We start from the raw sequence: 26,986 nt of genomic DNA, 5'->3' as shown, positions 1-26,986 counted from the left end.
TGTGGACGGGGCCTCAGAATGATTTTTTTTCCAGCTGAACAATAAAAAACATTGATAGCCAATCAGAATCCAAATCTTGAGCATTTAAAGCAACAGACAAAACTATGCACGTGCTTATAATAAACAAAATGTTACTGTCCATTGGTGTGGACCATAATATAGTTATCGTTCTTGGTTTGAACGTCCTTACGTAAAGGATGACTGTGGACTGATACAAGAATCTAGAACAGCCATGTAGAAAATGGGTTAGCTGAGACAACGTCAATTATACAATTCAGCACAACTATACAAACATATTTGACCGCAGAATGGCAGCCATTGATCAGATCATCAATAAGAATCAAGCATTCCAGAGAGCTGTGTAATAAGCAATGATAAAGTCTTTTACAAGGTCACAGACAATAAGGCTGCCATAGTTGTCACATGTATGGTCTTTGTGTTTTTGGTTTTGTCTTTAGTGCCTTGTTGTTTGACCCAGTTTGTGATTATTGTATTTAGTTCACCTGTTTTCTATTAATTAGCCTATTAATCTTCATTTGGTTTAGTACTTACAGTCCCATGTTTCCTGAGTTTGGTGTCCTGTCTTAATGTCGTGTTTGGACATGTTGCTAGCCCGTGTCTCTGTATTTCCCTATTATTATTTGGATTAAAGACTATTTCCCTTGTTATTCCGTCTTCGTGAGTACTCTGTTTAGCACATTCCGTGACAATAGTAACATCCCCTCCAATGCTAGCATTAGTTAGTTCCTCTCACACAAACATTTCTGTTGCCAAGTATCTCCTATTTCACAAGCTTGAATCTAAAAAGCACTAAATCAATGAACAAATATGATGTGCAGACTTTTTTATATTAAAATACTTTATACACTACCGTTTAGGTTAGTAATATTTGAAAATAATAATAATAATAATAATTTTATTCAGCAAAGATGCATCAAATTGATCAGAAGTGACTTTTAACATTGTTACAAAAGATTTATATTTCAAATAAATGCTATTCTTTTGTACTTTCTATTTAATATTAAAAATATTAAACGGGGTAACACTTTATTTTAAGGTGTCCTTGTTACACGTTACATGTACTTACTATTATAATAACAATTAATTATGCATAATTACATGCAAGTAACCCTAAGCCAAACCCAACCCTAACCATATAGTAAGCACATGTAGTTAATTAATATTACTCAGTGCTTAAATGTATAATTACACTGTAACAAGTACACCTTAATATAATGTTTAACCTTAAACGGTTTTCAACATTGATTAGAAATGTTTCTTGAGCAGAAAATCAGCATATTAGAATGTTTTTTGACGGATCATGTGACACTGAAGACTAGAGTAATGATGCTGAAAATTCAGCTTTACATCACAGGAATAAATTCTATTTTGAAATATATTAAAACAGAAAACAGTTGTTTTAAATTGTAATAAAAGTTCATAATATTACCTTTTTGCTGATCAAATAAATGCAGCCTTGGTGAACAAAAGTGACTTCTTTCAAAACCAAAAAAATTATAATAATAAAAATCGTACCAACCCCAAACTGTTAGGAAGGTAATGTGAGTGTTCTAGAAACATCTTTTAAAAATTCATTCCATTTGGTGAAATTCTGGTCATAAAAAACAAATAATAATAATACATTTTTTTTTTTTTTTTTTAATAGGAAATAAATAAATAAGAACTTATTTGAAATCGGACATTTACATACAAAACTGGAAGCAGATGGTTGGAAATGATTATGGATTTGTGTCGTCAACCGAAAAGGAAAGTCGCATCAGAGGTATTTTTGGAATAACACTGATCAATTGTGCACAATAAGATTAAGAATGTGAAGAATGTGAATTTCATGCTGACTGTATGAGTAGTTTTAGCCACACAGAGATGTTAACATGTGATTTATACTGCAGCAGCTCTGTGTTCAGGTTGCCTCTCGGCTCCGCTGTGAATGAATCACACGCTAGTTTACACCTACTGTCGCCACATGTAGATGGAAATGTGGGCCTTGATATCAGGGTCCGGAAAGCGACTAGCACAGCCCCACAGGAGGCCAGGGAATGTGAGAGAGCCATTAAAAGTCTTGTCTGTACTTCTGAGGCTCCTTCCGCAGAATCACATTTCTGGACATGGATTCTTCTACCAACCAGACAGTTTGAAAACATTTTAAAGTTTAACCGCTTTTAATAAAGTATGTGTTGAATGACCGTATCTTTGACCTCATTTACACCTCTTATTAACATTTGTCTCTGGGAATTCGGTCACAAGCGGTTAGCACTAAATGTAGCTCTAAACACTGATGTGCAAAAAAGTCAAATGCATTTCGTCAAAACTGATTGGGTCTCTTAGAGCAGTGTTTCCCAACCGGGGTGCCGTCTGTCGAGAGCAGGGGTGCCGTGTAAAAACAATCCTTTTTTAATATTTTTAAATTGCTAAAATGTTCAAAAAAGCATCTATTATATAATATCCATTTCTGATGTCGCCAATAATTAGAGATGCACCACAATTTCGGCTGCTGAAAATTAGTTCACCGCTCAGGTTTCGCTTTCACGTGGTGTGATGCTCTGTGTATTATCCCGCTCTATGCGTGTGCGCTCCGCTCAGTCGCTTCACTCATATACCGTTCATGCTCATCGGAACAGCAAAGCCCACTCAAAAATTTAGCCGACAGGAAACATGGATGTAGTACAGCATTGTTTCTGTCTGCAATAGCCCTACTGTGCTGTAACATGGTGTGGTAAATGAGCAACTCTGGTAACGCTGCCCTCTCATTCATTGATCTGCTAACCGCTATGTTATGCTCATGTGTTCTGATAATAATAGCTTTCTAGGACTAAACATTATTTGGATAATTGTTAAAAAAAAAAAAACAAGGTTAAATATCTTAACCCTACTTTTAGACCTACCTGAAAAACTAAAAAGCAATTTATTTAATTCGAAGGCCCGTCGTTATTTATTATTTGTGCTATCATTATTAATTTCTTTATTTGTTCTTATTTTATTACTGACTGCTTACTTGTCATTTTTTATTCAATTCAAATTTTGAAATCTCATGCTACTGCACCAAAATTACCCCACTGTAAAATTAAAAAAACACTGAGTGTGCAAAAATTTGTGAGATAGCTAGTTATAATGGTAATTAAATAATGTTTACATATGTATAAAAGCCTACATTAAAATCTGTCATATAAATTGGTCTCTTCATTAGAAATTAGCATACTGATTGCCATCATTGATGGACAACATTTTTACATAATATTAAAAATATCTGTATGACATTATATTCTGCCGTTCTTCCCTGTTGTACCGAATATCTATACTTTTCAAATTATCATATCGATGTTAGAAATTCAAATATTGTGACAGAATTAATTTTGTAGGGTGCCACAAGTTTGTTAAAATTTCCAAAAGGTACCGCGACTAAAAAAAGGTTGGGAAACACTGTCTTAGAGTGTGTGATCTGTCATGTGGCAAATGGGTTTGGCCCAACTATGCTCAGGTTCAAAGAAAATGGAGCGTGAAAATAGATATCAGATCAATTAAAATTCAATCAAAATACTTTGGAGCCATTTTCCCTCAGTTTCAGCATTGGTGCAGAAACTGCTTTTGTTTTTATGGCAGAGCAGATCCAAAGCGTTGTGTGATCGGATCACTCAAATCACATTTGAAGGAAGTCAGAAACGCATCGATTGCATTTAAATTATGAATGCTAATGTGTCCTAAACCGTCTCCATACTGTCAATCACCAATTATTGTAAAACCAAAGTTTTATTTTTTTGCCAAAAACACGGGGCGAAAAATAATCAGAAAAGGACTAGCGAAATACTAGAAATGTTGTTGGTACAGTGTTATTTTAGTATTATTTATATACTATTACAATATTTATTTGTATTTTGAGTTAGCTTTTACTTTTATATTTTCATTTGAATTGTAGTTTAAGTTTTAGTAATTGTGTTGTGCTTGTGTCACTTTTATTATTTTTTTAAGTGTTTAAGCCTTTATTATTTTTTAAGCGTTTTATTCGTTTTTGCATTTAAGTTTTTTATCTCATTTTTATTTCAATTAACAAAAGCTTTTTTATTTTTCTGTCTTTTATTAATAAGCAGGAAAAAACCTGTACTCTATGAAATCACAAACCAACATGACTGATTATTATTATTATTATTATTATTATTACTACTACTACTGCTGCTGCTACTACTAATAGTAATTGTTAATATTAATACAAAATAATAATATATGCATATTAATAAAAATCTATTATTTTAAATTACTGATTTACATTATTAATTTAAATAAAACGATCAATTACTAAAATCAGTATTAATAAAAAAATTAATAAATTATATATTATAATAAAAATAATGTTAAAAATAATAAATACAATTAATATTAATCATTTAAATTCCTAAATTATATTATTTTATCATTAATTATAATAATTTTAATTTACATACAAATTAATACTAATATCAATATCATTAATAACACTTGCAATAATAAGAATTATTATTATTATCATCATCATCATCATCATTAGAAATCAGAATCTGTCTGACCTGACCACTAAACTTGTGATCAGATCATCCTTGATAGATGTCAAACCATTTCTAAACCAGCATGACATGAAGATTACCCACCCAGGAATTATTAAAAATGAGTGCACATATAAATATTGTGAGTTATGTGTCAGACAGTACTTACACTCAAAGTCTTTCTCATTGTAGCTGCGGCCCATTTTGTCTGCGCCATTGATGGCAGACTCAGTAATGATGTCCCCAAACCTCTCCACAGACAATGCCTCCCATTCCTCATCTTCTTGTCCTGCTGTGGAGACCGTCTCTTCTTCTGACAAAACCTACAGAAGGGATCATTTGAAACCACACAGTAAGTGCCAGACAGATGTTCCACATGCTAAAACACATTTGAGGAAGTAAGGGAAATAAACTTGAGGCCAAATGATTCCTTCTGGCACACTCTGGAGAGTTTGAGCAGTTACGGCCAGATGTTTCATGTTCTCTCAGCTTGAACCACAACCACTAGCGATAACCACTAACCCAGTGTGCCGCAATTCTGGATGGGTGATCAACCAGATGTCATTATTTGTAGCCCACTGAAGAACAGGGCATTATGGTGACTAAGGCTATGTCCACACGAAGCCAGAGCTTTCCCTATCCAATCTTTTTTTTCTCCTCGTCTCAAGAAAAATCTGCGTCCACATGAAACGGACACAAAACGATGTAGTATATATGCCAGACCAGCATGTGGCGTTGTAATTCTGCCACAGAGATACACTAAAAATGGAGAAGACGACTTGGACTATGCGCATAAACCTTGCGCGCGGTATACAAACGAACATGGAACAATACATTTATTAATCTGTGTCAATGTTAGTTAATAAAAAGACAATGGTTCAGTGTTTGTTCATGTTTTTGTTGCTGTTACGTAGCGGTGTCTGACTAGGGGCGAGACGTGGGCTGAAGACGTCATCGTTTCAGAAAATATATGGATTCGCTGTCCACACGAAAACACAAGGGTGGCGTGTGGACGGGGTCTTAGAAGCATCATCGATATTCTAGTTTTTGTTTTTTTATCTATAACATGAGTTATGACACATAACAATTTGGCCCCTTCCTACAACTTTTGACCCTTGTCAGACTTAGTGACCCTGTTGTTTGCCTGCAACTGTTCCCATCAGAGCAATATGCTTTCTAGAATATATAAAACAAAGAAGTTCAGACATCACCAGAGAGAATGTTGGTCAAATAAAAGCCATTCTGTGTTAAATAGTGAGGGGAGACAGATTTCGGTAACATCTTATTTAGTGACCCTGCTTTATATCTGGAGCTTTTCACACCAGACCAAATTGCTTTGTGTTATTATTATTATTATTACTGCTGCTACTTGTTACGTAATGTGTAGATATAATTTATAATTAATTAATTTATGCATTTAGATTTTATCCAAAGCGACTTACAGTGCATTCATGCTGTGACACTGAAGACTGGAGTTGTAATGTGGAGGAGTGACAACTCCAGTCTTCAGTGTCACATGATCCTTCAGAAATCATTCCAATATGCTGATTTATTACAGTTTTGCAGCTTAATATTTTTTTGGGAACCTGTGATACTTTTTTCAGGATTCTTTGATGAATAAAAAGTTAAAAAGAACAGCATTTATTCAAAATAGAAATATTTTGTAACAATATATAATGCTTTTATTCAGCAAGGATGTGTTAAATTGATAAAAAGTGATAAAGACTTATATTGTTAGAAAATATTTATATTTTAAATGCTGTTCTTTTTAACTTTATTCATCAAAGAATCCTGAAAAAAAGTATCACAGGTTCCAAAAAAAAAAAAGCAGCAACTATTTCCAATATTGATAATAAATCAGCATATTGGAATGATTTCTGAAGGATCATGTGACACTGAAGACTGGAGTTGTAACGTGGAGGAGTGACAACGGGGTTGGTGGATCCAAGTGCAGGCTTTATTCCAAGAGAGTCGTCAAAACATGCAGGGTCAAACAACAGCAAACAGGTATAATCCAGGAAGAGACAAAAGAGTAATCCAATAAACAGGCGAAGATCAGGGCATGCAGCAAATGATCAAAAACAAGCAGAGCCTATCCTCCCTATACGCAAAATACAGAAACACCAGGGGGTCCCTTTGCTCTCAAAGATGATTTCATTTTAGTTTTGTTTTTGAATTTGGCCAGCTGTGTGAACGGCCCCTTGCAGTAATAAGAGTCTCCTTCAAAAATAGCAGCGCTGACAACATATATATATATATATATATATATATATCATCTCTCAACCTACTTGTTTTGACTCATTTTGGGGCTTTACCGGAACAGGGCTGTCCTTAGGGGGGTGCCCACAATTAATTTCTTAAATTAGCCTTTGACTATGTTCTGGCCCACCATCTAGTGGCGAATAATTTTTTTGGCCCGATGCCAAACTTACTTGCCGACCTCTGCTTTACATAAGCGCAAAGACATCTGGATGCATTACAGTAATAATAATTCGGAGGGGGAAATGTGTCATAAAATTAATGTCCCAATGCAAAAATCCGAATGATCTTAACATTTGTGGATTTAGCAGATGCTTGCATAAATAAAATGAGTCTTAAATGAAGTAATTTACACAAAAATAATTTCTAAATAATACAAAATGTGCTCACAGATGCTGCCAACGAGTGATGGGAGCTGAGAATTATGTAAATGAGATGTCATTGACTCATTGGCTTATAAACAACTCCATTAGTGTCATTAAATAGCGGCAGGGAGAGACACCGTCCTCTCCTTGAAAACCCCAGATCATCCAGTTCACTGCTGGCATTTCAGTAGAACACTGCGGCGAGATTCACAGAATCTGCCCTTTCCCACAGTACCAGCCATGACTCACTGTCACTATGGAAAAATATTTCATTACACGGTTTTGCAAAGAGAGGAGATTTCAGGCAGAAATGGTCTGCTTCCTTTTCTTCAGGATTTCAAATAGATGTCAAAAGCAGGTCAAATGTGTGTTCCTGAAGCATTGAAGCTAACGCTGGAAACTTAGACCCTTTGATTTTTTTTTGAGGAAAAAAATGATACTGACAACCTACAGTGACTTAGCAAAATATGTAAACAGTTTAATAATGTAAAAATGCATTTGATATAAATCTATATAGTTGTGAGCTTCATTATTGTTTTTTATTTTATTTTTCACTATTTTAATTATCAAGAATTATATAAGATTCAAATCAGAGTTAATTTCCCAGTATGCAGCAGTCCATTCAAGCATGCAAGTCTGTTTACAAGTAATCTAATTGTGCAACAAATTACATGGGTTGAATAATATCCAATATACCACATGCTGTAACTTTTTTAAGGAGAACAGGTAGCATCAGTATTGTGGGGGAGCGGTTATTCCAGCTGTACACAGCACTATGAGATCATCGTCGCCATGACAACATGAGCTCAGACCACTGAGAATAGAGAGATCCTCGACCCAGTACAGTGTAAACACTGATAACACTAGGGGGACCTCAGGGGACCGATTAGGACCAGACATCTATTCCAGGGACAATAAATCCTATGCTAGGATCTCCTCTCTTATTTCGCTCATAAACACACGAAGGCTTAGGAAAATGTGCATGTATGTACAAGAGACATAAACTAACAATATATCATCATTGATCTGCCATTTCTTTTACTGCTGCATGACTCATTATGCTGCTTCTGTGTTCACTGCGCTGCTACTGAATCCACAGAAGAAATTATATTTTCCCAGTGTTGTGAGCTTGCCGTCTAAATTTAATGTGATTAGATAGATAAATTGAGCAAATAATAAATAGTCAACACTTGACAGGGTGTGTTCTAACTCATGAACAAATTACTCTTATGAGTCGATTTGTTGAGTGAATCAATCAGATAAAATTACAAACTCTCAATCTAATAAATGACTAAATTCATTCAACTCACTTTTTAAATGGATGTTTTTGACAACATGTAGTTGAAATATGATACAAAAACTGTATTGTGCGCATGGTCCGTGTAACCCTCTTTGTTCAATTCGCACCATCAAAATGAAAATGAAAAAGTTTAAAATTAATGAAAAGTTGGCTTCAAACTTTCATTTTCAATTTCTTTGGGGCAATTTACAAACGGATAATTGTCTCTCATTTTAATTTTCAATTTTACGAGTTTGGGCTGTTGCGCCCGAATCTGATTTTTTAAGTAACATAAAAAATTACTCATTATTCTGATTTTCCACTTCTCTGTTTTGCGCTCCCGTACCAGTGGGGGGAACGTACCAGTGGGGGGAGCGGGGGGTGGGGATGTGGATGTATTTACCCAGATCGCTGTAGGTATAGGCCCTATGCCTATGCATTGGCACGTCTGACCATGCAATCATTTATCATCAGACCTCCATTAACTGTGTGACTGCACGTTAACAACCACAGATTTTCTGGAAGATGTGTGAGTGGAGTGTGCTTGATGATTACGAAAGTGTAATCCGCAGGTTAGTAGAGGAGCTGGGATACACATGCAAACAAGTTTCACGTGTTTACCTAGAAAAACAATGGAAATGTTGCGCAATGGAATGGAAAAAACGCATTCTGTGTGAACGGCCCCTTGCAGTAATAAGAGTCTCCTTCAAAAATAGCAGCACTGACAACATATATATATATATATATATATATATATCATCTCTCAACCTACTTGTTTTGACTCATTTTGGGGCTTTACCGGAACAGGGCTGTCCTTAGGGGGGTGCCCACAATTAATTTCTTAAATTAGCCTTTGACTATGTTCTGGCCCACCATCTAGTGGCGAATAATTTTTTTGGCCCGATGCCAAACTTACTTGCCGACCTCTGCTTTACATAAGCGCAAAGACATCTGGATGCATTACAGTAATAATAATTCGGAGGGGGAAATGTGTCATAAAATTAATGTCCCAATGCAAAAATCCGAATGATCTTAACATTTGTGGATTTAGCAGATGCTTGCATAAATAAAATGAGTCTTAAATGAAGTAATTTACACAAAAATAATTTCTAAATAATACAAAATGTAATGTTATACACACACATTACATATTTGTATGTATGTATGTATGTATGTGTGTGTGTGTGTGTGTGTGTGTGTGTGTGTGTGTACGCGTTTTTGTGACAAATGAGGACATAAATTTGTATAATGACAAAGGTATGATATAGGTATTACAAGGAGAAGGTGACTTTTCAGGACATTACCCCATGTCCCCATTTTTGAAAACGCTTATAAATCACACAGAATGGAGTGTATTGAAAATCTGAAATAGCACAAAGTTTCCTGTAAGGAGTAGGTTTAGGGGTAGGGTTGGTGTAGGGCAATAGAATATACGATCTGAACAGTATAAAAACCATTACGCCTATGGGATGTCCCCACTTTTCACAAATGTAAACCTGTGTGTGTGTGTGTGTGTGTGTGTGTGTGTGTGTGTGTGTGTGTGAAATTTAAGGGTAAACGTTCATGTTTTTATGAGCAGCAATGTAACATTATTCCTTTTCTCTATCTGTTTGGTCACACATTCTTTGTTTCTCTGTATAATTGCCCCTTCTTAATTACCATAATGTAACAAAAGAACAAAACAAACAGACAACGAGGGGCTTTTTTTTTTTAGAATATTACATTTTGAACTGCATTTCCCACCGTTTCTGTACTCAATAAAAACGAAGCACCCAAACAGCATTTGCTCTTCCAGTTCTCTAATTGTGTAAATGTTAATGGCTTGAGCGAGAGTGAGTGCAAGCGCTCCCGATAAAGGTTACAGATTGCAGCTCTCTTTACTTCAACTGCGAGGTGAACAGAATGACAATGGGAATTCAGTGAGGGCTGACAAATGTGTTTGCCTGCTGCTAGCAAAGCGCTCTGGGTAAATGGTAGATAGGGCTATATACGTCACAGGTGGCGAGAAGGCCGTCACAATGTCATCGTTTCAGTAGTCGATACCAATACAGGGAAATTTCATGATTCTGTGTCCATTATATATAATTATTAATAAAACATAAATGAATGCCATGTGTTTCCTGCCTCGCTTTTCAAAAATGGTAATCCTGTTGCATCTTCCGCAATATTACAAAAGAAAACCATATATTACCTGAGTTGAGAATTTGAGTTCGCAGTCTGTATTGAATGTGACAATTAATATCTGTGTACCACAGAAAAACTTTTCTATTTGAGAAACGTTTCTACTTTCTATTGAGTTGTCTTTGCAGGGTGCATGCAAAAACAAACATACAACGCAACCATTTTAGTCTGATTAATGAACAAACTACTTGAGCGGGTTATTTTTAGTGAATCAAACGCATATTGAGTGGCTATAGTTTGATTCATAAATAAATGACTCTTATGAACTGGTTCTTTTTTATGAATCAGAAACTTACAGCGCAACCAATGCAGTCTAATTCCCGAGCGAACAACTCTTACGCGCCACTTGAAGTGAATTAAAAAATATTGCGTAAGTAGAATAGGTTATTTTTAGTGAATCAAAATCATACAGCATTGTCTGACATCTGAATGAATGACTCTTATGAACGGTTCTTTTAATTAATAGTTCAAAAGCACGAGTTACGATTTATCGATCAGTCTTATACTGAACTGGGAACGGTTACTGAATCAACAAACTGAACTGCAAGTTATAATTAGTTTCAGTGATATCCGTATCAAAGTATTTTAATGAAAGACAAAGTTTAGTTAAAGATACACATTTACTACTAATTGTTTTTATAATAAATCACTGACATATATAGTGAAGAAAGGACGAGACTCCCACAGTGATTGGGGAGTAAGGCTATTCGAAGCTTTAAATCAATTGCTTCATAAAATGATTCACAGTTTTGAAGCTCTCAAAACTCCATATGCTGAGGACATCTGCTGGTTGACGACATGTGGATGCAATGAGATGACCGCAAAAAAATGTGTTAAATTACATGCCATGTTCCACAAAACCTCAACTGTCCTCTTTAAAGTCTAATTTACAAAGTGTAATCTATAATCATATCCAGAAATATCAGCATCAAGTAATGTGTAGTGTAAAAGAGTTCTGCTGAAATCACATGACTTGGTCAGTTTGGCACAAGCTCCGAAGCAATGATTAAAAACAAAAGATTCATGAAGGTTTTGAAGCTTTGGAAACGCACCATCACCAGTGGCACGTAGCCTCAATTAACACTGCCTTTCAAGTAATTATTCAAGTAAACATTTTGTAATAAAATCACTGCGCTTGGTTTTCTCTGTTTCCTTAAGGCCCAATCGCTCTTCACAGAGCAAGCATGCAAATATATGCATGTGGGTGTTGGAAAGCAGTCGCTTTTCAGTCAGACAGCCCTCAGGTATCACATCGAGTCTGTATTTAGTACTTCTGATTCTGCAGAAAAAATGCTTTTCTTACATTTTTTTTATTTTAATATCAACTTGAAATCAAAGTACCAGTACTACTGACATCCCGATTGTGGGTCCTATCCACAAAACCTGTGCCGCAAGCTGTGAGCGAGTGAAGTGCATCTGCTCGTATTCTTTGTCTGCACTTCAACCTGAGGAGGCTGCTTGACAAAGAGTGTTCAAGGGGCTGTTCTGGTGCTGGAAGCGCATTCTGAAAGTGCAGGTATGCCTGCTAAGACTGGCCTGCATATCAAGTGACTGTGGAGGCCCACCTGAGCTCTTTGTGTAAGTACAGAATACTCATTCATTCTCACAGTCACTATTAAGCACTGACTTTTCCAGGCAGCCAAGAACAGAGAGAGTCGGCGAGATTCACAGAATCTGCCCTTTCCCACAGTACCAGCCATGACTCACTGTCACTATGGAAAAATATTTCATTACACGGTTTTGCAAAGAGAGGAGATTTCAGGCAGAAATGGTCTGCTTCCTTTTCTTCAGGATTTCAAATAGATGTCAAAAGCAGGTCAAATGTGTGTTCCTGAAGCATTGAAGCTAACGCTGGGAACTTAGACCCTTTGATTTTTTTTTGAGGAAAAAAATGATACTGACAACCTACAGTGACTTAGCAAAATATGTAAACAGTTTAATAATGTAAAAATGCATAGTTGTGAGCTTCATTATTGTTTTTTTATTTTATTTTTCACTATTTTAATTATCAAGAATTATATAAGATTCAAATCAGAGTTAATTTCCCAGTATGCAGCAGTCCATTCAAGCATGCAAGTCTGTTTACAAGTCATCTAATTGTGCAACAAATTACATGGGGTGAATAATATCCAATATACCACATGCTGTAACTTTTTTAAGGAGAACAGGTAGCATCAGTATTGTGGGGGAGCGGTTATTCCAGCTGTACACAGCACTATGAGATCATCGTCGCCATGACAACATGAGCTCAGACCACTGAGAATAGAGAGATCCTCGACCCAGTACAGTGTAAACACTGATAACACTAGGGGGACCTCAGGGGACCGATTAGGACCAGACATCTATTCCAGGGACAATAAATCCTATGCTAGGATCTCCTCTCTTATTTCGCTCATAAACATACGAAGGCTTAGGAAAATGTGCATGTATGTACAAGAGACATAAACTAACAATATATCATCATTGATCTGCCATTTCTCTTACTGCTGCATGACTCATTATGCTGCTTCTGTGTTCACTGCGCTGCTACTGAATCCACAGAAGAAATTATATTTTCCCAGTGTTGTGAGCTTGCCGTCTAAATTTAATGCGATTAGATAGATAAATTGAGCAAATAATAAATAGTCAACACTTGACAGGGTGTGTTCTAACTCATGAACAAATTACTCTTATGAGTCGATTTGTTGAGTGAATCAATCAGATAAAATTACAAACTCTCAATCTAATAAATGACTAAATTCATTCAACTCACTTTTTAAATGGATGTTTTTGACAACATGTAGTTGAAATATGATACAAAAACTGTATTGTGCGCATGGTCCGTGTAACCCTCTTTGTTCAATTCGCACCATCAAAATGAAAATGAAAAAGTTTAAAATTAATGAAAAGTTGGCTTCAAACTTTCATTTTCAATTTCTTTGGGGCAATTTACAAACGGATAATTGTCTCTCATTTTAATTTTCAATTTTACGAGTTTGGGCTGTTGCGCCCGAATCTGATTTTTTAAGTAACATAAAAAATTACTCATTATTCTGATTTTCCACTTCTCTGTTTTGCGCTCCCGTACCAGTGGGGGGAACGTACCAGTGGGGGGAGCGGGGGGTGGGGATGTGGATGTATTTACCCAGATCGCTGTAGGTATAGGCCCTATATATTTCATTACACGGTTTTGCAAAGAGAGGAGATTTCAGGCAGAAATGGTCTGCTTCCTTTTCTTCAGGATTTCAAATAGATGTCAAAAGCAGGTCAAATGTGTGTTCCTGAAGCATTGAAGCTAACGCTGGAAACTTAGACCCTTTGATTTTTTTTTGAGGAAAAAAATGATACTGACAACCTACAGTGACTTAGCAAAATATGTAAACAGTTTAATAATGTAAAAATGCATTTGATATAAATCTATATAGTTGTGAGCTTCATTATTGTTTTTTATTTTATTTTTCACTATTTTAATTATCAAGAATTATATAAGATTCAAATCAGAGTTAATTTCCCAGTATGCAGCAGTCCATTCAAGCATGCAAGTCTGTTTACAAGTAATCTAATTGTGCAACAAATTACATGGGTTGAATAATATCCAATATACCACATGCTGTAACTTTTTTAAGGAGAACAGGTAGCATCAGTATTGTGGGGGAGCGGTTATTCCAGCTGTACACAGCACTATGAGATCATCGTCGCCATGACAACATGAGCTCAGACCACTGAGAATAGAGAGATCCTCGACCCAGTACAGTGTAAACACTGATAACACTAGGGGGACCTCAGGGGACCGATTAGGACCAGACATCTATTCCAGGGACAATAAATCCTATGCTAGGATCTCCTCTCTTATTTCGCTCATAAACACACGAAGGCTTAGGAAAATGTGCATGTATGTACAAGAGACATAAACTAACAATATATCATCATTGATCTGCCATTTCTTTTACTGCTGCATGACTCATTATGCTGCTTCTGTGTTCACTGCGCTGCTACTGAATCCACAGAAGAAATTATATTTTCCCAGTGTTGTGAGCTTGCCGTCTAAATTTAATGTGATTAGATAGATAAATTGAGCAAATAATAAATAGTCAACACTTGACAGGGTGTGTTCTAACTCATGAACAAATTACTCTTATGAGTCGATTTGTTGAGTGAATCAATCAGATAAAATTACAAACTCTCAATCTAATAAATGACTAAATTCATTCAACTCACTTTTTAAATGGATGTTTTTGACAACATGTAGTTGAAATATGATACAAAAACTGTATTGTGCGCATGGTCCGTGTAACCCTCTTTGTTCAATTCGCACCATCAAAATGAAAATGAAAAAGTTTAAAATTAATGAAAAGTTGGCTTCAAACTTTCATTTTCAATTTCTTTGGGGCAATTTACAAACGGATAATTGTCTCTCATTTTAATTTTCGAGTTTGGGAGTTTGGGCTGTTGCGCCCGAATCTGATTTTTTAAGTAACATAAAAAATTACTCATTATTCTGATTTTCCGTTTTGCGCTCTTTACAAACGGATAATTGTCTCTCATTTTAATTTTCAATTTTACGAGTTTGGGCTGTTGCGCCCGAATCTGATTTTTTAAGTAACATAAAAAATTACTCATTATTCTGATTTTCCACTTCTCTGTTTTGCGCTCCCGTACCAGTGGGGGGAACGTACCAGTGGGGGGAGCGGGGGGTGGGGATGTGGATGTATTTACCCAGATCGCTGTAGGTATAGGCCCTATGCCTATGCATTGGCACGTCTGACCATGCAATCATTTATCATCAGACCTCCATTAACTGTGTGACTGCACGTTAACAACCACAGATTTTCTGGAAGATGTGTGAGTGGAGTGTGCTTGATGATTACGAAAGTGTAATCCGCAGGTTAGTAGAGGAGCTGGGATACACATGCAAACAAGTTCAAGAGGTCCTACAGCATCAATATGGACTCGGGAGAGGCTCCAGTATTTCCTCCATTTCTAAATTCTGCGCATCGAGGAACATTCATCGTTTTGATTACGCACGGCTAGGGAGAGATGGTGTGGACAGGCCCATAACCAGCTATGAGGCCACCGAGGTCTGGACCTTGGTAAATTTTTCATGTTCAAAAATAACATTTGTTCTATGAATGACTAATTTGCTGTTAAACTCCTCATATGAATGCCTGCATGACATGTATAATTCAGTTTAGACAGTTTGCAAGAATGTTTAGCGTCCCTGGTATGAAAATGATAGCTGCGAGACGCTGGCGGAGTGAACGAGGCTTGAGAGAGTTGTGTGAGTGAGAGCGCGGGCGCAGCCTCCGTGTTGCCAAATCCAGCTATTATAAGCGTTTTTGTACTTGTCTTTTGCACTTGACTTAATTTAACACTTTAGAAAGTTAATAAACTAGGAAGTTGCCATTTAGAATCAGCGATATCTTTATCTTATCTTTTATAAGATTTATTATAAAAGATCATTTTTATTTATTTGCAAAAGATTGGAAATCATTTTGGTTTATTTTTAGTTTTTTGTTTGTTTTAGTATCAATATCTGGCAACACTGCAATCGCCGGCACTTAAACTGAAAGCAATCAAAAAAGCCCATAGACAGGTTGTTGCTGAAAGGCAGGGCCGGCCCTAGCGTTTTGGGGGCCCTAAGCAGATTTTCAAAAGGGGCCCCCATACCTACAATTTCAGCTAACCACCCGCATCCCATCCCAATGTACACATCTTACACTGACACCTAATTGTAAAGATTTACCAATTTGTTTTACTCAATATATTTATCTTTCAAGATATAAATAGGAAAATATATTTGGGTAGTTGACAAATATAAAACACTATTCCTGGTACTTCAACTAATTAAAGCTGTCTGTGGAGTTTAAAAACAGGATATGGTGTCATACCGGAGGACATAGTTTTCAGTGACATAATGTTTCAAGTTCATATGCTTTTAGAAATATATGGATGAAAAAATGATTGCCAATTATTAAAACAGACATTTGTAAAATTATGCCTGAAGTATTTATTAACAATTATATGCTTTTCTTTTTAATTTATAAAAGTTGTAATTTATTGAACATTCTTAAGACAGTCACACCATAGGACAATTTTGAGATTTAGCTCAAAAATGTAATAAATAAATAAATCTAATAACAAAGCAGTTTTTATAACAATGGGTCCATGTAAGACAAAGAAATTTTAAATGATGACAATATTAACTATATAAATGTTTAAATACATCCACATCCCCATCCCCCGCTCCCCCCACTGGTACGGTTCAACCGGGAGCGCAAAACAGAGAAGTGGAAAATCAGAATAATAAGTCATTTTTTATGTTAGTTCAAAAATCAGATTTGGGAGCAACAACCCAAACTCCTAAAATTGAAAATTAAAATGAGAAGCAATTATCTGTTTGTAAATTGCTCCAAAAAAATTGAAAATTTGAAGCCAACTTTTCATTTGGTTCATTTTGATGGTGCGAATTGAACAAAGAACTTCAAAGGGTTACACAGACCTGCGCATGTTGTTAGGGACAATTCATGTGTGTATGGAAACGCTGTGCGGCTATAATACTTATTTATAAAATGTTTTGTCCTTTTTCAAGTGAGTTCAACAGTTTGGTAGAAGGAATTCGCTGGTTCTCACTCCTCCTTTCACAGCAAAGCTTCACACATCCGTCTGTATAGGCTGAAGGAGCGTTTCTAAGTCACCCTTCTGGACCGCAATGCAGACGTGTAAATTCTTCCTGACTGGTTTTATACAGTTTTATTCCACATCGCATTTCCTGCATTTCTTGTGCATTTGGGAAGTATAGAATAAAGCTACCTCCGTCTAATGCATGTAGCTTATTAGTTTGATTTCATTTCTTAAAGTCAACATGAAATGCTACTTAAAACATTGTAAACACACACACACACACACACACACACACTCATTCTTGCATATGTATTTTATGGGGACTCTTCATAGCCGTAATGGTTTTTATACTGTACAAACTGTATTTTCTATCGCCCTACACCAACCCTAAACCTACCCCTTACAGAAAACTACTGCCAATTTTTTAATTTCATAAAACACCATTTAGTATGTTTTTTAAGCCTTTTGGTTTATGGGGACACAGGAAGTGTCTCCATAAACCATGTTTACGTTGTAATACTCATGTCATTATACACATTTGTGTCCTCATAAACCATATATACCAGAACACAAGCACACACACACGTATATATCCATTTTGATTTCATGCTGACCAAGTATACATTTTAACAATGAAAAATTGTATTTATTATTATTATTACTGTTATTATTATTATTATTAATTGACAGCCCTAATATAATAAGAACCATTATTAATAAATTAGCATCAATAATAAGTGAGCACTTTTTTACAAGAAATCAGCATATAACAATGATTTCTATCAGAATGCTGTTAAGAAAGCCAATGCTTCCTATTTTTCTAAACTAATTGAGAAACATCACCACACCCCAAAAGCTCTTTTTTTCTGTTATCAACTCCGTTCTAAACCCCCCTGTAAATTCTCTTCACTACCCATCTTTGGCACTTTGTGAGGATTTCTCTAGTTATTTTGGCAAGAAAGCTTCAAGTTTGAGGGCCCAGTTTCTGGTCTCCAATCCTTATCTCTGGATCGCTGGATTGTTGCGTTGGGCTAGGGGGGCTGTTTTAAGTTGGTTTAAATCTTTTCTAACCAATAGACATTTCTCTGTAAAAATAGGACGTTTCTCTTCTTCTCTTCGCAATCTGTCCTGTGGTGTGCCTCAAGGCTTTATTTTAGCTCCTGTCCTTTTCTCTCTCTATCTTCTCCCTTTGGGTTCCATTTTTAGGAAATATAATGTCTCAATTCATTGCTATGCCGATGATATGCAAATCTATATGCTTGTGTCTAGGAAAAATAAGAGTGCTCTAGGCAACCTAACAGCATGTCTTGAGGATGTGAAAGCTTGACTTGCCAAGAATTTTCTTTTTTTGAACTCAGACAAAACAGAAGTCATTGTTTTTGACCCCTCAGAATTCAGGCCAATAAATCACCTTGACCTTGAATCTTTAAATCAATTCATCTCTCCCCAAGTACGGAATCTAGGTGTGATGGTAGATAGTTGCCTCAAATTTGACAAGCAGATTAGCGCGGTCATTGGGTCCAGCTTTTTCTTTCTTCGTTCTCTATTGAAAATCAAATCCTTTCTTCCTAAGCACTCCTTGGAGATCGCTATCCATGCTCTTATTACCTCTCACCTGGATTGTTGCAATTCCCTCTATTTTGGCATATCTAAGTCCCAAACGGCACACTTACAGGTCGTTCAAATTGCTGCGGCGAGATTCCTGAAGGGAAAGAGGAAATTTGATCACGCTACCCCCCTCCCACCAGAGGCCTTAGATCCAAAGATAAACTCCTCCTTCAGATACCCAAAACCCGGCTAAAATCTAGGGGTAACTGAGTCTTTGATGTGGCCGGCCCGACACCTTGGAACAAGCTCCCACTCTATATTAGATCGGCTTCCACTTTGTCTGAGTTCAAGTCATGTCTCAAAACTTATTTATTCTCTGTTGCTTTTAGTTTATAAGAGTGTTCTATTTTAACTGTTTTGCTGCTATTTAGTGTACTTATATATTTTTATTTTATTTATTCTAACTTCTACAGCACTTTGTTCGGCCTGTGGCCGTTTTTTAAATGTGCTTTATAAATAAACTGAACTTGAACTTGAACTTCATTTCTGAAAGATCATGTGACAGTGAAGACTGGAGTAATGATGCTGAAAATTCAGTTTTGCATCACAGGAATAAATCACATTTTAAAAAATATATTCAAATATAAAACGTTCTTTTAAATTGTAATTATATTATATTACATAATATCACTGCTTTGCTATATTTTTGATCAAATAACTGCAGCCTTGGTGAACATAAGAAACGTTATTCCAAATGTTTGACTGGTAGTGAATATGTTGGGTAATAAAGCCAACAATTTTGACAAATGTTGAGTTAGATAGTGTCAGGATCTCCAGCTGGAGTGCCCATGAGATCCTCTAGAGGGCACTCCATCCTTAAATTGTACCATTGTTTCACGGACTACATCCCCCATTACACCCCATGCCAGGAACTTAATACATGCACAGCTGTTTCCATTTAGGAGGACTATTTAAGTTACACACAATCACTCTCACATTGCGAAGTAGTCTTTTGCTGTGGCGGACTCTACCAAGCATTCTCATTGCCATTGCCATTTCCATAGCCTTGTTTCATTGTTTTGTTTATTTTGTACTTTGGACTGCTCACTTGGATTTTGACCATTGCCTGTTTTTTTGGATTACTCTTTTGCCTCTGCCTTGGATTACATTGTATGCTGAATCTTGACCTTGCCTGTTTTGACCACGCCTTTGTGTAAATATAGATCGCACATGGTTCTATCTAAAGAGTCCCAGTTGCAGAAACACTTCGCCCATCCATAGAACCAGCAGCTTTTTTTAACACAGCGCAACAATGAATCCAGGCAATCGTCTCATTCGTCTCCGACAGAGGGACATTCCTTTTGAGGATTTTGTGGCTGAGTTTTGCGAACTTTGTTATCAGGTAGATTTTATAGTACCCAAGCTCCTGCGGATCCAGGACTCATGAGAATGATTGCCTGTGTGATGGACCCACCTCTGATATCAGTGCGAGCAGCTGGCATCCCCAGGGCCTCAGCACTGGTTGTCACAGAGGCTGTTCCTCTATCTACTGCGCTGCCCATGATGGAAGTCGCCATTTTGGAAGTCGCGATATTTAATGCGCATCTTGTCAGTAAAGTCGGTTCTGTAATCAGCGGTAAATCTCCATCACGTGCATTCTTTCACATGGAGCAGCATTTACTACATAGAGTAGTAAATGTAAAAGTAGTAAAATCATATTTTACGCATATTTTGCACAGCTTGTCAGTGAACAACGGCTCTGTGTAGTAAATGCTGCTCCATGTGACAGCACGCACGTGATGGAGATTTATTGGTGATTACAGAACCGGCTTTACTGACAAGATGCACATTAAATATCACATGCGATTTACCGTGCAGCCATAATTAAAATATACTTTAAATGCGAAATTAAAACTGCCAGCAGGTGGCAAGAAGTCACTGTTAACAAGTGAGTCATTGCGATTGAACCGAATCATTTAACGGGTGATTCATTCAGGAATGAAACACTGTCATGGTGCTCAGAAACACAAAACAGTGCTGTGTCTGTGTTTGGATTTATTTTTGTTGGCGAAATTGAGCAAAAACAGGCAATATGCTGTCTAAAACGTGAGTCTGTTAATTAACTTCTTGCATACTGAACTGTTGTAAAAATTTGTAATCATGCTGATTTTTGGAGAGAAAAAATAGCACTCTTCTGTGATATTGATTAACTATATGAAATTATGTAAATATATAGGCCTACATTTTCTGCCCCCATATCTTGAATTTTGTGATCATTCTAAATGCATTTTAATAGACTGAATCATGCCGTGAATGAACACACTATCTATGCGCACACGTACTAGTCTAACCTAATAGGATAACATGCTGTAATAGAATTAGTCTAACGAATCATTCGGTTTCTAATGCGTACCGAACCGAAAACCTCGTACTGAACGGTTCAATATGAATACGTGTATCGTTACACCCCTAATTGCCATAGCCTTGTTTCATTGTTTTGTTTATTTTGTACTTTGGACTGCTCACTTGGATTTTGACCATTGCCTTCTTGACCATTCTTCTGGATTACTCTTTTGCCTCTGCCTTGGATTACATTGTTTGCTGGATATTGACTTTGCCTGTTTTGACCACGCCTTTGTGTAAATAAAGATCGTTCATGGTTCTATCTAAAGAGTCCCCGTTACAGAAAGATTTAAAAATCACATGCAGAATAAAAATAATAATATATTATATAATTATGAATTATACCACTGTTACGTTATGATGTTTGTTTCTGTAATATTTGTGTTTTGTTGGATGTTTTCTGTCTGAGTTTCAGATAGCTGTTGATTGACTAGGAGTGCTGCCGTCTATCAGCGGTAATTGGTGTGATCAGCTGGCAGTCCTTTTAAAACGCCTCTTCCGGTCTTCAGAGGGTGGGTGGTGCGACTTCGGGCCGGTCGCACTGGTCCAGATTCCCTGTTAGCCGCCAGACCAAGATGTGTTGTTAGTGTTTCTTTTGATTGGTTGGTTATTTTGAAATGTGGTAGTAATGTAGGAGAGACTTGCCCTTTTGTTTAAATCTAATTTCTGCTATGTTTTTTTCGGTTAAGAGTAGATAGGTTAGGTTTATTGTATTTCTTTTTCTTTTTCTTTGTGGCAGGTTATTTATATTGTTTTACTTTATTAGTTTGGCTTTGTTTGTTATTTTGGGCCTTGGGTCTCTCTGACGAAAAGTACTGCTTTATTATTCATATTTAGTTATTTGTTTATTCTAATAATTCGTCACTTAGACGAATTATTTCTGCTTTTGATATTTCCTTGTTTGGACCACGGTCCCTTAATGAATGTTATCAGTTGGTGGCTGCATTTTCCTTGGTCATGTACAATAAAGCTACCTTATACTTTATTGTGTTTGCTTTGGTTTGTGTTTTTTTGGTCTGGTGGCTTGCTGGAAACCTTTTTGTTCCTTCCCTTTTTATTCATTTATTGCGTCTTACCCTAGGGACGTAATAACCACATTCTAACTCCAGCTTAAACAGCTAAAAGAGCAATTACCACCTATTCTTATAATTCATTCTCAGAGATTCTCATTCTCTAATTGAGAGCGAGGCGATAATTAGATATTATGTAAATACATGTACATATTTGTTTATACAGCTGTAAATACAGTACACAAAGCACAAACCTGTACATAAATCTTCTGTTCCGAATATATACCATGTTATTACAATTATTATTTTTGTTATTATTTAATTCATATTTTAATATATTAATATAATATATAATATATTTCAATATTTCTTCTATTCTCATGTCAATGTATGAATATTTATGTATGTATGTACCAAGAGCTCCTGAAAAAAAAAAAATCCTTGTGTTTGCGCACACTTGGTGAATAAAGCTCATTCAGATTCTGATTGTGAGATATCTCTATATATAGAGATAATATAATCTCTCTATATATATATAATATATCATAACATGATATTGGAGATTTGGAGAAAATATTTATCTACTTATTTATTGTCTTTATTTGTGTGTGGGTTTTTTAGGTTTTGATGCTAGGTAGGTATTATTAAAACAGAGGAAAAAATGTATTTAAAAAAGGGAGAAGAAAAAAAAAAGATGAAATACTGGGGGACAAATATGTCCTTAAAAAAAGAAATTATGTATAATGAAATATGAAATTAATTAAATGGAAAGACATAAGAAAAACATTAATTTTGTCTGTTCATACTGAAGTAATACAGCAAAAATTTTAAGCATATAATTTATTTATACTTTTTAGTGACGTGACATGTGGTCAAGTTTGGTGACCCATACTAGGAATTAGTGCTCTGCGTTTAACCCATCCAAAGTGCACACACACAGCAGTGAACACACACCCGGAGCAGTGGGCATTCATTTTTTTGCTGCAGCGCCCGGGGAGCAGTTGGGGGTTCGGTGCCTTGCTCAAGGGTATTGAAGGTGGAAGAGAGCACTGTACATTCACTCCTCCCACCTACAATCCCTGCCGGAACGAGACTCGAACCTGCAACCTTCGGGTTACGAGTCTGACTCTCTAACCATTAGGCCATGACTTCCCCCGTTTAAAATGGAATAGTCATGGAACACCACCATTCAAGAACAACTCTGTGTCCTGTTGCCATTGGATTTTATGGGAAGTATAAATAACATTTGGTCAAATATTTGCGTGTGGGAAATCAGCGCGCAGTTCTGAGCTGGACTGAAACATCAACGCATCAATCACTGAACACTTTCTGTTTACTCCGTCTGGCCAAATCCTCTCGCTTACAGCTATTGATTTCTTCATTCTGTGTTGATTTTGTCAATTCAAAGAGGAGGCGCTGCTTGTGGGGAGTCTGCATCAACATACAGAATGTTGATTATTGCTTTAGAAAACAATAAAATCACAAATGTGCAGCATTAACATGTTGATTTTGTAATACTCTGTCTCCTGCACACTATTTTATCACTAAACATTAAATTCTATCTGCTGAAACATGATACAGCACAGACACAACATGCCAAATGGCCAGCCGCATACAGGTCGACACCAGGCAATTAATCTGCTATCTGATGCCAGGGTGAGCAGATTGCTGCCTAAAACGATCCAGCCACACTTACTCACAATATGTCAGCTGAGTTCATGGGCCCTAAGTGCTCCATGTATGGGTACTAATAAGGGTATGTTCATTTATAACAAATTATTATGATGCATTTAAAAAGATCATATCATCTTGTGTGAGTCCATTGCACTATGAAAACATGCTGTAACTCAAAACATCCGGCCCTGTCCAAAAAGAGCATTTAAATGACTTATTATGAAGTCTGAAATAACAAAGATGAATATGTTCAAACCCAGCAACATCTATTAAGTATTCTGAAACTGGGCCTATCCTATGAAAGCTTATTTCTGCCATGGAATAAAAATATTTAAAAAAACTTAATTTCAACTTTTAAAAGGTAATCGCAAAATTACAATTGTGGGTTTTATCCCGCAATTGTGAGTTTACATCTCACAATTCTGACTTTTTCCTCAGAATTGCTTGTTTAAATGTCACAGTCAGATTTAAATTGTGAGATTTAAACTCAGAATTCTAAGAAAAAACAAACGTCAGACTTGTGAGGTGTAAACTCACCATTACGAGTTTCTAACTTGCAATATATATGCATTTGCATTTCTTACAAAAAGTCTAAACTGTGAGATATAAACTTGCAATTGTAAGAAAAAAAAGTCAGAATTGTGAGATAAAAAGTCACAACTACATTTTATATATTTGTATTCCATGGCGGGAAAAAATCTCCCATGCTATCCAGTCACTGTGAGATAACATGGATAGAATATATCAGAAAAAAATTATTTAAAAAATAATAATTATCATTATTTATTAATAAAAATATAAAATAATATTTTAATATGTGAATAAGCTGTTTATATAAATGCCTTAAAGAATAGCCTCATGTAATGACCCATTTAATTTTAAAGCTGCAGTCTGTAAGTTTTTCCTCTTTGTCACCATCTCTGTTTGAAACCTGCGATTGCAGTTATTTGCGGAATGATCTTCTTTACATGGGTTGTGTTTTGGCACGGCTCCTCAGCGTGGATGAATCAAATGCCTTGAGGAGTATGTGTGGCTGTCAGTCAAAGCACCAGTGTGGATATTCACTGTACATTGGAATTACAGATACTAGGTCTTGGAAGAATGTCCAAAAAAAGAAGTTTCACCAGAAAATGTAATATGAAAAAGTACCATGTCTGTCGTTTTGTTCTGACCAATTGAACAAAAAAAAAAAAGTTGTTTTACAATAAATCGTGCTACCAATGGTGATTAAATCTAATGATCGCAAAGTTAGCTCTGAATTTATACTTTGTTCTCAAATTGTTAATGTTAAAAACACCAACATTGCATGACTACATGTATTAAGTGTGTACTAGCGTTATCTGTGGATATCGATTTCTGTTCAATTGTCATACCATTCGAATTTCATCGGGAAAAAAAATTATTTTAACCTCAAAAAGCAATTTAATGTTCCTTAAAACTCGTTCTCTTTGAAATACAAATCTTTTGTAAGTACAGAGTAATCCCACGTATCTGTAATCAGATGCACATTTAAAACTGGAATATAATTTCAGTCACTTACATGTGTTTCATTACCATCATGCACTGTTTTTTCGTTAATGACAAGTTTCATGATTCCAGCTGATATAAGAGGAGGCTACAAATGATCTGCCACCTGCAGCATCCACACACGCGATAGAGCCAACTATAAAATAAACAAATGCAATATTTAATCACTAATAAAAACAAAAGAATTATGTTTTTCTCTAATATCAGAGAGCCTTACGTTAGATGTTGTCATGTGCCTCCTCACCCTCTGAAAGCCAAGCTGCCCTTTAAAAGCCTAACATCAATAAGAGAGGATCCACCAGCGTCTGTGCTGACAGCACCACAGGACGACACTGAACATCAACCAATTAGCACATCTCAAAACGCCTCTGACGAGGCAGATCTTTTAAAACCCTGGCCCTGATTGTTTATGCTTACATCTGAGGACATGTAAACCATCAGTGATGGCTCTAGTTTTACTGCAGGTGGTCTCAAGCTCCAAAAGGTCTCATTTGCTATGCTGTTTATATGTGGATATGAATGTCATCACTTATTTTTAAAAGGAGGAGAATCAAAAAATGATTTTCCTTGTAAAGAAAATGTTTAATTAAAAATCTAAATTACATATGCAGAAATCTATATATTTTAAAATGTCTATGATGTAATGGGTCACAATATTGGGGTTAAAATGTTGACAGGGTAAGTAGAAATTGAACAACAGCAGAATGTCTCCCTATTATTGAGCCCTGACTACAATGCAAATATGATTTTCTTTTACACTTTTTTCAACATAACAGATTTTCTCAGATACAGTCACTTTCAGTTTTTATTTGTATATACTGGGTTGCACAATTGTAAGCAACAGGAATGCAATGCATGTAGGCTGACAGTTGAATGCATAAAAGAATGTGACTGATATAAACAGCCTTTTTCTGCTCTGTGCTACTGCCATACATCTGATTAATGCTTGCTTGGACAAAAGCTGTGTCAAATATAAGCGCAAACATGTCAAACAATTTATTTAGCTTAAATATTTAGCTTAAAATATATTTAAATATATTTACATTAAAAATGTATTAAATTAATAATAAAGGCCATATTTCAAATCAATTGTGCAGCCGTATTTACACAGTTTCTGGTATTTCATTCCTAACTCTCCAATTTGAGAGTCTGTTGTAATCAGGTTTTGCCAGTCTGAGAAAAAAATTCCCATTCGCACATGCAATGGAGGCATCCACAAAAAGGGCCATTCAGATCTACACACACCGGCTGAGATCCGTGCATCCCAAGTGTCAAATGAAACGGAGGTCAGACTGATGCTATTGTCCTGTGTACGGCCCTGTGTGCCCAGCCACCACATGTAACCCAACACCTGTGCCACCAGAGCCCAACCTGCCGTCGCTCAGGAAACTACATAGCAACCATTTCCAGTTTAAGTCTTTCTACAAAAAATATTAAGCAGCACAACTGTTTTTAACATTGATAGTAATAAGAATTATTTTATGAGCAGCAAATCAGCATTTTAGAATGAGTAATGGCTGCTGAAAATTCAGCTTTTTATCACAGGAATAAACTACATTTTAAATATATATATGTACTGTATATACAGTGGGTACGGAAAGTATTCAG

The 26,986-nt window shown here is 36.1% G+C and overlaps 1 protein-coding gene across 1 annotated transcript in view; it reads right to left on the bottom strand.

Moving 5' to 3' along the window:
- LOC107567300 (anion exchange protein 3-like) overlaps positions 1-26,986 on the bottom strand; it is a 66,981-nt gene that overhangs the window by 37,375 nt on the left and 2,620 nt on the right. The window contains 1 exon segment of the mRNA XM_016252961.1: positions 4,702-4,855. Within this exon segment, the coding sequence (XP_016108447.1) occupies positions 4,702-4,855 (154 nt within the window).

The sequence above is a fragment of the Sinocyclocheilus grahami genome, unplaced genomic scaffold, assembly GCF_001515645.1.
Source record: "Sinocyclocheilus grahami isolate Dianchi unplaced genomic scaffold, SAMN03320097.WGS_v1.1 scaffold1144.1, whole genome shotgun sequence".
Lineage (NCBI taxonomy): Eukaryota > Metazoa > Chordata > Actinopteri > Cypriniformes > Cyprinidae > Sinocyclocheilus > Sinocyclocheilus grahami.
Note: the sequence above shows the minus strand (reverse complement) of the source record. Positions and strands in the feature narration are given on the sequence as shown.